Source organism: Phragmites australis, chromosome 2 (genome assembly GCF_958298935.1).
Source record: "Phragmites australis chromosome 2, lpPhrAust1.1, whole genome shotgun sequence".
In the NCBI taxonomy this organism is placed as follows: domain Eukaryota; kingdom Viridiplantae; phylum Streptophyta; class Magnoliopsida; order Poales; family Poaceae; genus Phragmites; species Phragmites australis.
This window is the reverse complement of record NC_084922.1, coordinates 28802594-28815250: the sequence shown is the minus strand read 5'-3', so window position 1 is coordinate 28815250 and position 12657 is coordinate 28802594. Positions and strand designations below refer to the sequence as shown.

At 46.5% G+C, this 12657-nt stretch overlaps 1 protein-coding gene across 1 annotated transcript; it reads left to right on the top strand.

Annotated features, from left to right (window-relative positions):
- The first annotated feature begins 675 nt into the window (after positions 1-675).
- LOC133907547 (probable aldo-keto reductase 1) lies at positions 676-3347 on the top strand. The gene is made up of 7 exons (XM_062349613.1): positions 676-847; positions 964-1131; positions 1253-1456; positions 1559-1731; positions 1808-1904; positions 2009-2162; positions 2998-3347. The coding sequence occupies exons 1-7, from the start codon at positions 794-796 to the stop codon at positions 3171-3173; spliced, it is 1026 nt and encodes a 341-aa protein (XP_062205597.1). The 5' UTR covers positions 676-793; the 3' UTR covers positions 3174-3347.
- Positions 3348-12657: the final 9310 nt, after the last annotated feature.

The following is a 12657-nucleotide window of genomic DNA, read 5'->3' as shown; positions in this document are numbered from 1 at the left end:
AGGGTTAGGGGTGGGTATTACCTTGCTCCAGCGGGTTTAGAGGGATCGTCGGGAAGGTTCGCTGGTTAGCAGAGGTGGCAGGTGGTGAGTGGGACGGCAAGGCAGCGAGGGTGCCTCCCGTCGCGGTGGCGGAGAACAACTGGTGGGTGGGTATGGTCGATGGGGGTGTCGATTTGCAGTGGTTAGCGACGTTGGCGGTGGCTCCGCCATAGCCACACGAGGTGGCGGTTGAGGCGGGGGTGAACGTCGCCGAAGTTGAAGAAGAACGCATGCACCAATGAGAGAGGTGGGAGGAGGCACACGGAGAGGGAGGAGGAGCGCAGGCAAGGCCTTACGGGAGTTGTGCGACGCCAATAAGGTCCATGAGACAGTGGTCGGTCGGGATAGGGATCGATGGCATTAGAGTGGCGGCGGGTCAAGTGAAAATGAAGAGGTGGTAAGGGGTGGGGTGAGAATATAAGGTTAAAAAGTGGAACAAATCTGGGTGGTTGGATTTCGATGAACAGTGTGGAAAAGTGACTGTATCTCAGGTAAATGACATGGAGACGGATCCTAATTGAGAAGGTTTCTTCCACGCATGGCAATCATAGACCATCTGGCTTGCAAGGTTTCTCTCGAACTGGGCCGGCAAGGCGGGCCGCTGCCTGGCCTTCCCACAAATATCTCTCGGCAACACGCCAACACGACCGCAAATCCGCAACGCCTCCCCAGGACTGGTCCCCCACTCGGGCGCTCCCCAGTCCTCGCTGCCGCTGGGTGCCGCCGCCGCTGCGACTGCGAGCGAAGCGAGGCCATGGAGCAATCCGCGCAGATTCCCCGCGTCAGGCTCGGCACCCAGGGATTGGAGGTGAATCCTCTCTTCCTTCCCGTCTCCATCGATCGATTGCTTACTTGTCAGTTCCATTCCCACCGTGCCTGATTGAATCGAGTCGGTCGGTTGATTGGTTCGACGGATGATCGAAGGTGTCGAAGCTGGGGTTCGGGTGCATGGGGCTGACGGGCGCCTACAACTCCCCGCTCGACGACGACGCCGGCGTCGCCGTCATCGCCCACGCCTTCCGCCGCGGGGTCACCTTCTTCGACACCTCCGACGTCTACGGGCCCCTCACCAACGAGATACTCCTCGGCAAGGTCCGTCCGTCCGTCCTTTCTTGGTTTCTCTGTATGGCCTTCTCTGCTTTTTCCTTCTCGAGGGAGATCTGTTGACGCGCGGAAGTTCTGGCTGGCTGCGTGCGTGCGTGCGTGTGTCCAGGCGCTGAAGCAGCTGCCGCGGGAGCAGGTGCAGGTGGCCACCAAGTTCGGGATACGACGGGACGAGAGCGGGGCGCGGACCGTGTGCGGCCGGCCGGAGTATGTGCGCGCCTGCTGCGAGGCCAGCCTGCACCGCCTCGGCGTGGACTACATCGACCTCTACTACCAGCACCGCGTCGACTGCACCATACCCATCGAAGACACGGTCTCTGCAGCCTGCGCTTTCTGCTTGCCTCTCTTTTTTCTTAACAAATTGCCGTCGTTGGTGTGGTTGTTCATGTGATTTGTCGTGTTGAAATTGATGCAGATTGGTGAGCTCAAGAAATTGGTGGAGGAAGGGAAGGTCAGGTACATTGGGTTGTCGGAGGCGAGCCCTGACACAATTAGGCGTGCGCACGCTGTGCACCCAATCTCCGCGGTGCAGATGGAGTGGTCTCTCTGGTCTCGCGACATAGAGCCCGAGATAGTGCCGCTCTGCAGGTGAGTTCTGCAGCATGTACCAGTCCATGGTAGTCCTGATTAACTATCATGTAACAAAATCTGCTGTGTACTCTAGAGAATTTGGCATCGGAATTGTTCCATACAGTCCAATCGGGCGAGGGTTTTTTGGCGGAAGAGGAGTTACAGAACAAGTATCTGCTGAATCCAACCTGGTACGAATATAATCTGCCTCGAGCCATCATTTCTGTCTGAAGAAGTGCATCAGTAATTTCAATTATACCAGCTTACTTAGGCATTTTCACTTTGGTTCTGTCAGCAAGGGCATCCTAGGTTCGTAGCAGAAAATATGGAGAAGAACAAGCAAATTTATCTGAAAATGGAAGACCTGGCAAAGAAGCACCAGTGTAGCCCTATTCAGTTAGCTTTAGCTTGGGTTCTGCATCAAGGGAATGATGTGGTTCCTATACCAGGTGACTTTATAATCCCATTCTCGTACCATTGCTGTGCAGTGTTAATGATATGGTTTGTGGATTGGGTGTTGGATAGCAAATGGTGGAAGTGTACTCGCCCTCTGAAGGAGGATCTGAGGAGCCGAATTAGATGGAACTGGGTTTAAATTTTGCTTAATGGAAACCTTGCTGCTCATTATATAGAGCTGGCCTCAATAACCATGATCTAATCCAGCCGACTAACGAATCTTTTTCTATAACAATCTGGAGCTAATTTGATAATTAAGTAATCTGGAGCTAATTTGATAATTAAGTAAACTATCTAAACTAACTGAAGATAGATGAGAGGCTTATCTCTAAGCCTCTGCCATGGTTGTGGGCTCTGAGTTGTTACCGGCCTAGCCGCACCTCGTGATGGTAGGTGTGGCCCACAAAGGTGTCCACAACAGTAACACATCGAGATGAATACTTTTCCTGTATATACTTTTCAGAGAAAATAATTATTCATGAGTTATAGATAACTAGAACAATGGTTACAGATAATTTGAACGGCATCCTGTTTCAATTATCATCTAATCTGCTCTAGCAGAGGAGCACCTAGGTAGAGGAACATATCCTGATAATAGAAAGTTAGAAACAACATCCTGATGGGTGTTTCACTAAGCTAGAAAATAATTTTGTTGGTCCTAGACATGGCTTGATTTAACAAGTGTATTTTTCAATCCTTCTGTGCTTTTTTTTTTTTACTTCCAAGTCCAAAGCAAGTCATCAGCAGACAAGCTTATTGTTTATGTGCTCCATTAATCCTACATTTGGTTGCTGACAGATGTTTTCTATAATTTGATTAATTTCTCAGGGACAACTAAAATCAAGAATCTAGATGCCAACATTGATTCCTTGAAGGTGAAGCTGACAGATGAGGATCTGAAAGAAATTACCAGCCAGATACGCGAAGAAGATGTGGCTGGTGGAAGACAATACACTTCCTTTGCACATACCACCTGGAAGTATGCAGATACACCAAAGAAATAGAACTCTGAAAACTTCCTAGCAACAGGAAGCCTATGCAACAGCTGTACCATTCTCCTTGCATTTGTGCTAAATCAGGTGGCCTATGTATCTTGTGAAATACTCTGTGCTAAACAATGTAGGACTAAGAATAATAAGTGTTGTTTGATTGGTGATTATGAGCAAAACGGTTGGTTTTATATGTGCTTACATACAGAGAAGACACAAGTGTAGAGCTAGCTCATGGCTATATATGGTCACATCAAATGCCTGAACCTACAATAACAGTTACAGAAAAGTGTGCAAGCTCGATCAGAAATTCAGAATCTAAGCAGGAAAATGTGCTACCTGAAGTGCACATATGTTCACTCCAACCAACATCGGGATATGGGACTGAGAAACACAAGCAAAAATCGAACCACAGTTCTCTAAACCTGCTGGTGACCTTGACCGTAAAAGGATCTAGTGGTTCAAGAGAGGTGAAATGAGTTCTAATTAAAGCTACTTCAATCAAACTTTAGAACAAATAAACAATTTTATACTAGATGAATAGTAGTAGTAAAGCAACTACAACGATTAAATTTGATAGAATGATAAGTAAGAAAACATGTAAGGTACAACAAGAAGATAATTGCGAAACATTAGCTTGCAAGAAAGTAAATGCTTAAAATTAATATGGGAAAGTAAAGCGACGGGCAAGAAATCGATTTTTTTTTTAGGTATCAAAGAGTTGGTACTCCTAATCTTCGTTGGAGCATTCACTAAGTATATCACCCCCCTTGAGTCACCAAAACTCAAGTGCTCCCTAATGATAACCACTTCTTCATCTCCAGATTGGCAAGCTTCAAATCAAGCACAAAGCTTACTCTTAGGGCTCCCACAACAACTCTAAGAGCTCACCAAGATCAGCTAGGTGTTACCAACCACCAAAAGTAACAAGCAAATAGCTTCACTTAACTCAAATAAAGCCTAGACTACAACTAAATGCGCACTTGCTACTCTCCTTGCACTAATGATGTCCTTAATATTCAATTAAGAACTTTGCAAATCACTTTAGTGCACTCCCTTATCTCTTGATCACACACTAAGTGTTTCAGCTCTTCTAAATCGCAAGGTTACCCAGTAAGATGAAATGAGGGGGTATATATAGGCTAGAGGTCCAAAACTAACCGTTGTTGAACCACTCACATTTTTCGTGAATGTCATATGATTTGGCGTGCACAGGCTCCAAACACCAGACCATTCGGTGTGAATCATCCACCCAAAACTAGCCGTTACTTCACTAAATGCTCCGCGAAGCCTCCGATGTATATGTCGGACCATCTGGCGTGTATAAGTCTATTTTTCAGTTAACAGAACCTCTGGAATTTCTTCAGCAAAGCATCCGATGTATACGCCGGACTATTTGGCGTGTACAAGCTTGAAGTCCATCTTTTGAAAAATACTCTGGCGTAGCCAACTTCACACCGTCGGATCATCCAGCATGTACAAGAGCGCCGAAATAAAAGCTCTGACATGTATAAATGTCTCAGCGCCAGACTATCTGACGTGTAGAGTTTTTTCAGAACTTGTCCAATTCAAACTTCTTTAAGTCCTATCTTCACTTCAACTCATCCATGGGTTTCACTTCAAATTTCACGAGTGTGCATCCAACCAAGTTTAGACTCAATTAGGTCAAACTACTACTCTTAACCCCTCTTTATAGTACGATCAAAGAACAAATAAAGAGAGCCTATACTACTCTAAATATCATTCATCTCCTTATGACACTTAGAACTAGAAGGTCCTTAATCTTGACATTCACATACTTTGATCGTTCATTCAATCAATTAAGGGACCAAGATCGTCCAACACCATTGTAAACTAATTTTTTGATTACCCTTCAAAGCAAACATGCTAGTCACAATGATATGGTTGTCATTAATCACCAAAACACTTACCACTTACATAGGTGCCTAGATGCTACAGACCGGATAACTAATAAGTACGGACACTACTTGATATAACAGTAGAATATAATAATAGAATACCCATTAAATCAAGGATTATACACCCGTACGGTATATTTGCAATTGCCATGGGATAAAACAAGCCATAAATCTATTCTCAGGAATCTTTCGTATACTACAAGGAAAATATCTCTTAGATATTTAAAAGGTAAGACTCTAGGCGAGATACGTCTACCCCTACCAAGACTATATAAGGAGGGTCAAGGAGCACATCTAGGGGACACTCATCCAATCCCTCATTCTTTGACGCAAGACACAACCTACGAGAGCCTGACAATGCAACCCTATGCAAGATCCAACACACGGAAGAACTCACCGAGTAGCATAATAATAGATCGAGACACACACCCCATTGCACTCTATGATTCTTAAGATAATACAATGCGAAAGCAAAAACACATCATAGGACTACTACCCTAAGGGAGGCTTGAACTTGTCTAAACCTTGTGTTCATCAAGCTCTCTATGATCGAGTAGCTGGAGGCTCATGTATCCCCAGTTTTATAAATATTTGCCTAGATCGATTTACCAACCTTGAACAGCCAGCGTAGTCTGTGGGGATCTCAATGGCATCATCATCAACTACTTACAACAACATTATGCATCCTCGATCTGGTTCTCCGATGACGGGTTCTATGATAATTTCAGAACCTCCATGGACTCAGGTCTCGACAAGTCAATCGAGCCTCGCAAGGACCACATCGTAACTTCCTAGTATCAAGTGTCGGAACTTGAAAGTCAAGACAATCGTTCCCATGGAGCATGGCTCCGATAATTCAACCATGGCTCCGGCTTCTGGTGTTACCATCCACTGAGTAACCTTTGGATCAGATCTGGAGATGCTGAAGGGAGAGCTTGCCTTTGAGGTATCAACGCGATTAGACATGCACCTTCTGATCCGCCAAGTAGGGAGGAGGAGGAGCCACCCGCTGCAACTCGCAATAGAGAAAGAGAAGAACGCGATCATGCACAAAACTCTCAAGAAATATAGGTGCCCCTCTTCAGCTAAGATTGTTCGACTCGAGGGCTAGAGGTGACAGAGTTCATGACTTTAAGTCCAGCACTTCAATCTGTATGCGCAGTGTCAGGATTCTACTCAGCTATCCTCCCCTAGAAATTGGAGATTTTCCTGCAGTCCTCATATGCTTGCACAGTATGGATGATCATGCATATGATTCCCAACTAATGGCAGAAGCTTCACATGTGATTAAGTGCTACACAACTACGTCTAAATTATCGGCTTCTCATTCCAGGACCCAGGACCAATGGCATCAACACAGGCCAACTAGAGGGGCGTGGGCATCGGTCGTAGTGATCTACATTGGCCAGAAGTCAAGACAGGCAAGACTTACACTATAAGCTCGATACCCGACGTAGGCTAACTATGAGGTGTGGCAAGTCACCGGTAGAGGTTAGTTCTAGCTCTGATGATTGTGGCTTAGCTTTTGATGGTGGGATTCCTTCCCTGAGGTACCAGAGGTCATCTAGTGTGGTCATAGGTTGCCAGGCATTCTCTTCCAGACTCCGTGGTATCTGCTGGCCGTCTAGGTTCCAGCCTAGTCTACAAGAAAAGTACGATAGGAGCACTAATCCTAGCGAGTTCCTCCAAGTCTAAACTAGAGCCATTCAATCGGCTGTGGGAGATGAGAAGGTTAGCACAATATCTTCCCATGTTACTCTCAAGCCCAGTCAGGTCATGGCTCATCAACTTGCCTGTAGGCTCGATCCATTCATGGTTAGACCTATGCAGGAAATTCATCAAAAAAATTCCAAGGAACTTATGACCAATCTGGCACAGAGGATGATCGATGGCACCTCCGTCAAGATGACAATGAAATCCAATGCAACTTTGTCAAGAGGTTTGCATCTGTTTGTAATACAATCTCTGGTATCGACGATAAATCGATGATCAGTGCCTTCTAAGGGGTATGTGATCTGAGGATGTCTGAAGATCTAGCCATAAAGCAACCGAAGACGGTCACATAACTCTTTAAATTGGCTGATGGATATTGTGCAGTGGTTAAAACCATTGATTGATAGCATTCCCTAGACAAGGGTAACATGTTCGCCCAGCCAGGGACTAACTGAGAATCATCTAAAGGCGTCAAAAAGAGGAAGACCAATAAAAACGGCAACCAAGCCAGTAAAAAGAAGAAAGGAGGTGGAGCTGAGATTATGGCGGTTGAGTTGCAGAAGGGGGAAGTAGGACCCCAAAAGGTAAGATATGGTGCCCCATACACAAGTTGGACACTCACAGCTTAGCTAATTGCTGAGTTTTCTTGATTGAACTCAAGAAGCACAATAGGGGAAAGCTTGTCGATGTTGCTCCAAATCAAAAGGTTGGGCAACAGTAGGAAGACAACTCTGAAGAAGCTGAATAGCTTTTTCAAGTGACAGATCACGAAGTCAATCACATCTTCAGAGGATCATAATCTTACAACTCCAAGAGAGAATACAAAAACATGGAGAGGGAGGTTTACACAATTGTCTCTCTTATCCCCATAGCAGCTAAGTGGTCAGATGTTGCGATCACTTTCAATCAGGGAGATTGCACAGAGTTCATCACCAAACTAGGAAGGTTCCCCATCGTGGTCGGTCCTACGATAAAAAAACTTCAAGGTTAGTCGTGTGCTTGTCGATGATGGGAGTTTCTTGAATATTATGTTCGTCAATACTCTAGATGCCATGCAGACACCCAGGACAAAGATCAAGCCAGTGAAAAGATTGTTCCACGAATCATACTTGGTTCCTCATCTGGCCCATTGGGATAGATAACTCTCCCAGTGACTTTTGGAAAGCCTGACAATTTTTGGAGAGAGAAGATCACTTTCGATGTGGCCAATTTCAAAACAGCGTACAATGCAATCCTTGTTCGATCAGCACTAGCCAAATTCACGGTGGAAACTCAATACGCATACCAATGTATGAAGATGCCCGGCCCTAAAGGCGTCATCATGGTTAAGGGAGACAAGTCTATGGTTGTTAAATGCGACAAGCGGAGTATGGATATGGTCGAGCATATGCCTCTATGCGATGTTAATGCCATGTAGCAAGTACAAGAAGTGGGTGCACATGTCCTCTTCTTTAGCAGCAAGTACAATATTCTCGAGGGCTAGGAGATCGAGCGCACCAAGTACAAGAAGCGGGTGCACAGATCCTCGTCTTCAGCAGCAGTAGTGACAGAGTCCCCACCACCAAAGGCCCCATCCGATAAGGGCTAGGATGGGCGGGAGGTTCAAGTGCCACAACACGACTTTGACCCAGTAGCTACTTTCAGAGGACAACAGCAATACTACACGCCTCTACCACAGTTCGCGCCTCCACCACATTACAAGCCAGGTCTGGTGCCATACCACGAGTACAAGCCAGAAGGACTATTGCACCTGCCTGAGGATCCACGGCTACACACGTGGAACTTGTACCAGTTGGCAGACAAGAACAACGACGTGGTAGGCACCATGACCACCACTGCAGTGGAGTTTGAGCAGAACACCCAAGACATGTAGACCATGGTAGACGAGCTTACCGCGAGGATGTGGCATCCATTCTTCACCCAGATCTGGGGGCCTCCTCCACCAGGCTTCCAATAGGCACTAACATGCGTAGAATAATTGGCCTCGTAACTAGTATTTCATTCCTATCATTTCCTTTATCTTTGAGGCCATGTATCTGGAGCTTTGTTTTCTACTTTCTCTTATGTTTTAAGTATGACACCTTTCTAGTGTTGTTCATGCTGGAGGTTACTTGTAATTGGCCATCTAAAACTTAGAAGGAATAGTGGCAGACCCCTAATACCTACCTTAGGAATGTCATATTATCACTCAACTATTTACGGTAGCTTATGTAATCACTATCATTTATGCTTTCACTTCCATGATAATTCATATGATGATGATGATCTTTAATTTGGTGAGTTGGGTTAAGATTGTATTCTATTGATAGGAAACTCTAAGCTGGCCATTCCTTTTGCATTTCTGTCACTTGTTTGCTAGCCTTTTATCCATGCATTGTCTATTCTATAGTAGAATTAGCGCAAACTTTGCTGGATATCCCCCCTGAAAACCAAATATCTCTTTTGTGTTACACATCCTTGTCCACAATCTATTGATATGAGTTTCTCGTTGAGCCACTGCATTTCTATAATGGTCAAAATTCAGAAGATGACGCAATCAAGAATTAGTCAGCACGGCTTCTTCAAAATACTATATGCTCAAGAACGAGCAAAATTTAAGCATGGGGAAGTCGTCATGATCATTCTGATACACCGACTAATAAAGGAGAACTTTCAAGACCATCTGACCTCAATGGAAACTTCAAAAAGGAAATAAAAAATGGTTATAAATGCAAATAAGGATTTTCAGAGCTCTGAAGATAAAATTCAAGGAGAAAGATAGCAATCAAAGGAAACAGTGAGCAAATAGACCATTAAGCTTCTGAATAGTGCAATTGTTTAGCTGAAACTCATATCTTTCTAACCATGCTCAATCCCATAACAAGGAATTCATCTATGCCTCAGGATCAACTTTTCCATTTGCACATGTCCACTTTTCTAAAGCGTGTGTTCTCCCCTCTCACATCATTGTGTTTCTAAAGGCCTTTTTGATGAGTTTTTTGTTAAACCAAGTAGAAATATATCTTAGCAGGCGGACTCTCGTCGGGCTCTTGGTCGTTGGAGAGCGGTAAGGGGTCTACGGTGTCCTCCTTGTGCTCCTCGGTAGCTCGTTGGGGGCAAAACTACGGTGGCGAGGTCGCAGCGGCAGGAATGACGGTGGAGGTGACACTGTGGTGGTGATGAAATGGGGAAACAGAGAGTGAGAGAGATCGGGGCACTCTATTTATAGAATGGGAGACGGGAGAGAGGTGAGCAGAGAGGTGGTGATCACACTAGCATCACGCGGTCGTTGGCGGTGAGGTGGCAGGGCAGCACCCACCGCATTTCCCGCGGTGTGGGCGCTCTGCGCTGTCCACACACGGGCAGGGCACAAAAGTCATGCGACTTGCAGAGGTATGGGCGGTGTGGCATGGGCAGAGAGATAAGGGAGAGAGTGGGAGAGGCGGAGGCTGGTGAGGATATTTTCCCCGGAGGAGGTGGCTGTCGCGGTGCGGCGTCACGCTGGAGGAGGAAGGAGAGGCGCGGGCGGGCAAAGGTTGGATGGTCGGCACGTGTACGGTGCAACAGGCGCGCGGGCGAGCTGGGCCGGCAGCGCATGCGAGCGGGCTGAGCGCGGAAGAAGGAGAGGGGAAAAGAAGGCCGGGCTGGCTGGGCCACGCGATGGAGAAGGAGAGGGGGAAAGAAGGTCGGGCTAGCTAGGCCACGCGAGGGAGAAGGAAAGGGGGAAATCCGGCCTTGTGAGAAATGGAAGAAAAGAGGAAAAGAAAAGGAACAAATAAGGAGGAAGTTTGAAATAAATTCAAATGGAGTATTTAAATTTAGTTTTGACCTTGGATTAGGGTCAACTCATTTGAACATATTTGAACAATGATTTAGACTTGGATCTTGAGATTTTGAAGATGATTTGAATTCGAATTAGATTTGAGCTGAATGGAATCTAAGAGTAGATTTGGAATTGAGAGACATTCGATTTCAAATCTCCACACAAAGAACCATAAAGATCCCAAACCAATGCATATGAACCAATTTAATACAGGGATTATTTTGAAATTGATTCTAGTGCACTTTGGAACACCTATTCAATTCAGTATATATATATATATATATATATACACTTCCTTGACTTTAGTTAGTGTACGATGTCATTTTGATATAACAAAAGAGCTATACGTATACACGTATATGCTACATACATACATATGTAAATATTGCAATAAAATAGAGAAAAGAAGGAAGAAGAAAAAACAACACATGCTCACCTTGCTGGGCTGGCCTACACAGCCTCATTTTCCTTAGCTGGCCCAATACTTCTTCCAGCCCGTGTAAGCCCCAGCTGGGCTGGACCACTGGCCACCTTATCTTTTAGCTCCAGCACCAGGCGCCCCCAGCTCCTTCGACCTCCAGCCGAACAGCGCACGCAAGCCTGGGTGCTGCCTCCTTTCAATCCCCAACCGAGCTCCTTCCAAAACCCCTCTCTCTCTCCTCTATCTCCAATGAAATCGGAAGGGGATTCTCCTTAATCCTCATCCGAATCCAAGCTGCACCTCATTCAAATCTCTAATTGACTCTATCCCCAATCATTTTGAGCCAAATCCTTAACCGAATCACAGGATTTTCGCATCTGGTGGCTCATGGTTGGTGCTTATATAAGGAGATGCATCGATTCGTTAGAGAGGAGAGTTTTTGGGGAGAAGACAGGGGGCCCTGCTGCGCCAAAACTTTGCACCACCGCGTTCTACTGCCACCGGTGCTAAGGTCCTGCTACTGCCCGAAGAGAGGAAGGAGGAGGAGAGTTCTTTGGGGAAAAAACGCGTGAGCTTCACCTCGTACCCGCCGCCGCCGGCCGCTTTGTCTCTACTACCATGGACCTCATCTCTGTCCACGCCGCCGTCCAAGGTGATTCTCAGACTACTCCTTCTTTTCTTTCTCCTGTGTGGGCATGATGTCGCCGAGGGGGTCGGCCGGTGATGAGAGCTGAGGCCACCCCCCCGTTGTTGAATTATTGCTACACTCTCTCTGTGTTATGGCCCGGCCTTCGAGCCGTCGTGCCCCTCGCCGTGGTGTCCTGCTTATGCCCGGCCGGTTGACTCTCTGTGTGCTCAGCCTTCGTGCTAATGCCTCACTTGTGCCTCACCTTGGCCCGGCTGCTGCTGCAATTACGCTTGTCCCCGGCCTTCGCGTCGGCGTGCTCCTGCTTTTGGTGCTCACTGATGTGATGCTGCGGGTCCGATTGGCCGGTGATGAAAACCTGAGGCCCGGCCGCTATGCTTCATGCTGATGTTCTGTGATAGCTCGGCCTTCGTGCCGTCGTGCTCGGAGACCGCCGATGATGCTAAAACTGAGGCTCTCCTTTCCTCCTCCTATTCTTAGCCGAGTGGTGGTGGCCTGGTGCTACCCTTCTCTATGATGGTGATGCTATGCACTGATGTCTGGCCGTCGTGCCATGAGGCTTGCGTTCATATGGCTACTGCTTGTCAGTGATCGTGTGTTGCAGAAAATTCAGAGTGTGGGTATTCTTTTGGTTGCCCCAATACTGATTTATGCTATTGCCAGAGACCTAATCCTTTTATAGGATGTTCGGTGATATGGTTGCTGCCTCGTGATAATCATGTAATGCAAAAGAATACGAAAGGAGGGCTTTGTTTGGTTGCCCCAGTATAAAATTATTGCCAGAGACCTAATCCTTTTTAAGGATGTTCGGTGCTATGGCTTTCGCCTTTGCGGCATGTTGCCTTCGGAACGGCCGATGAGGACAAGTCCGAGGCCCAAAGAGGAGCTAGTGAGTCAAGCACGGCGTCGGAGCTCCCGGCTGTGGCCATGCTGCTGCTTTCGGTCGAAGCTACGCGTCGTGCCGCGCTCCTAGCCCACCTCTTCATAAAAACATAATT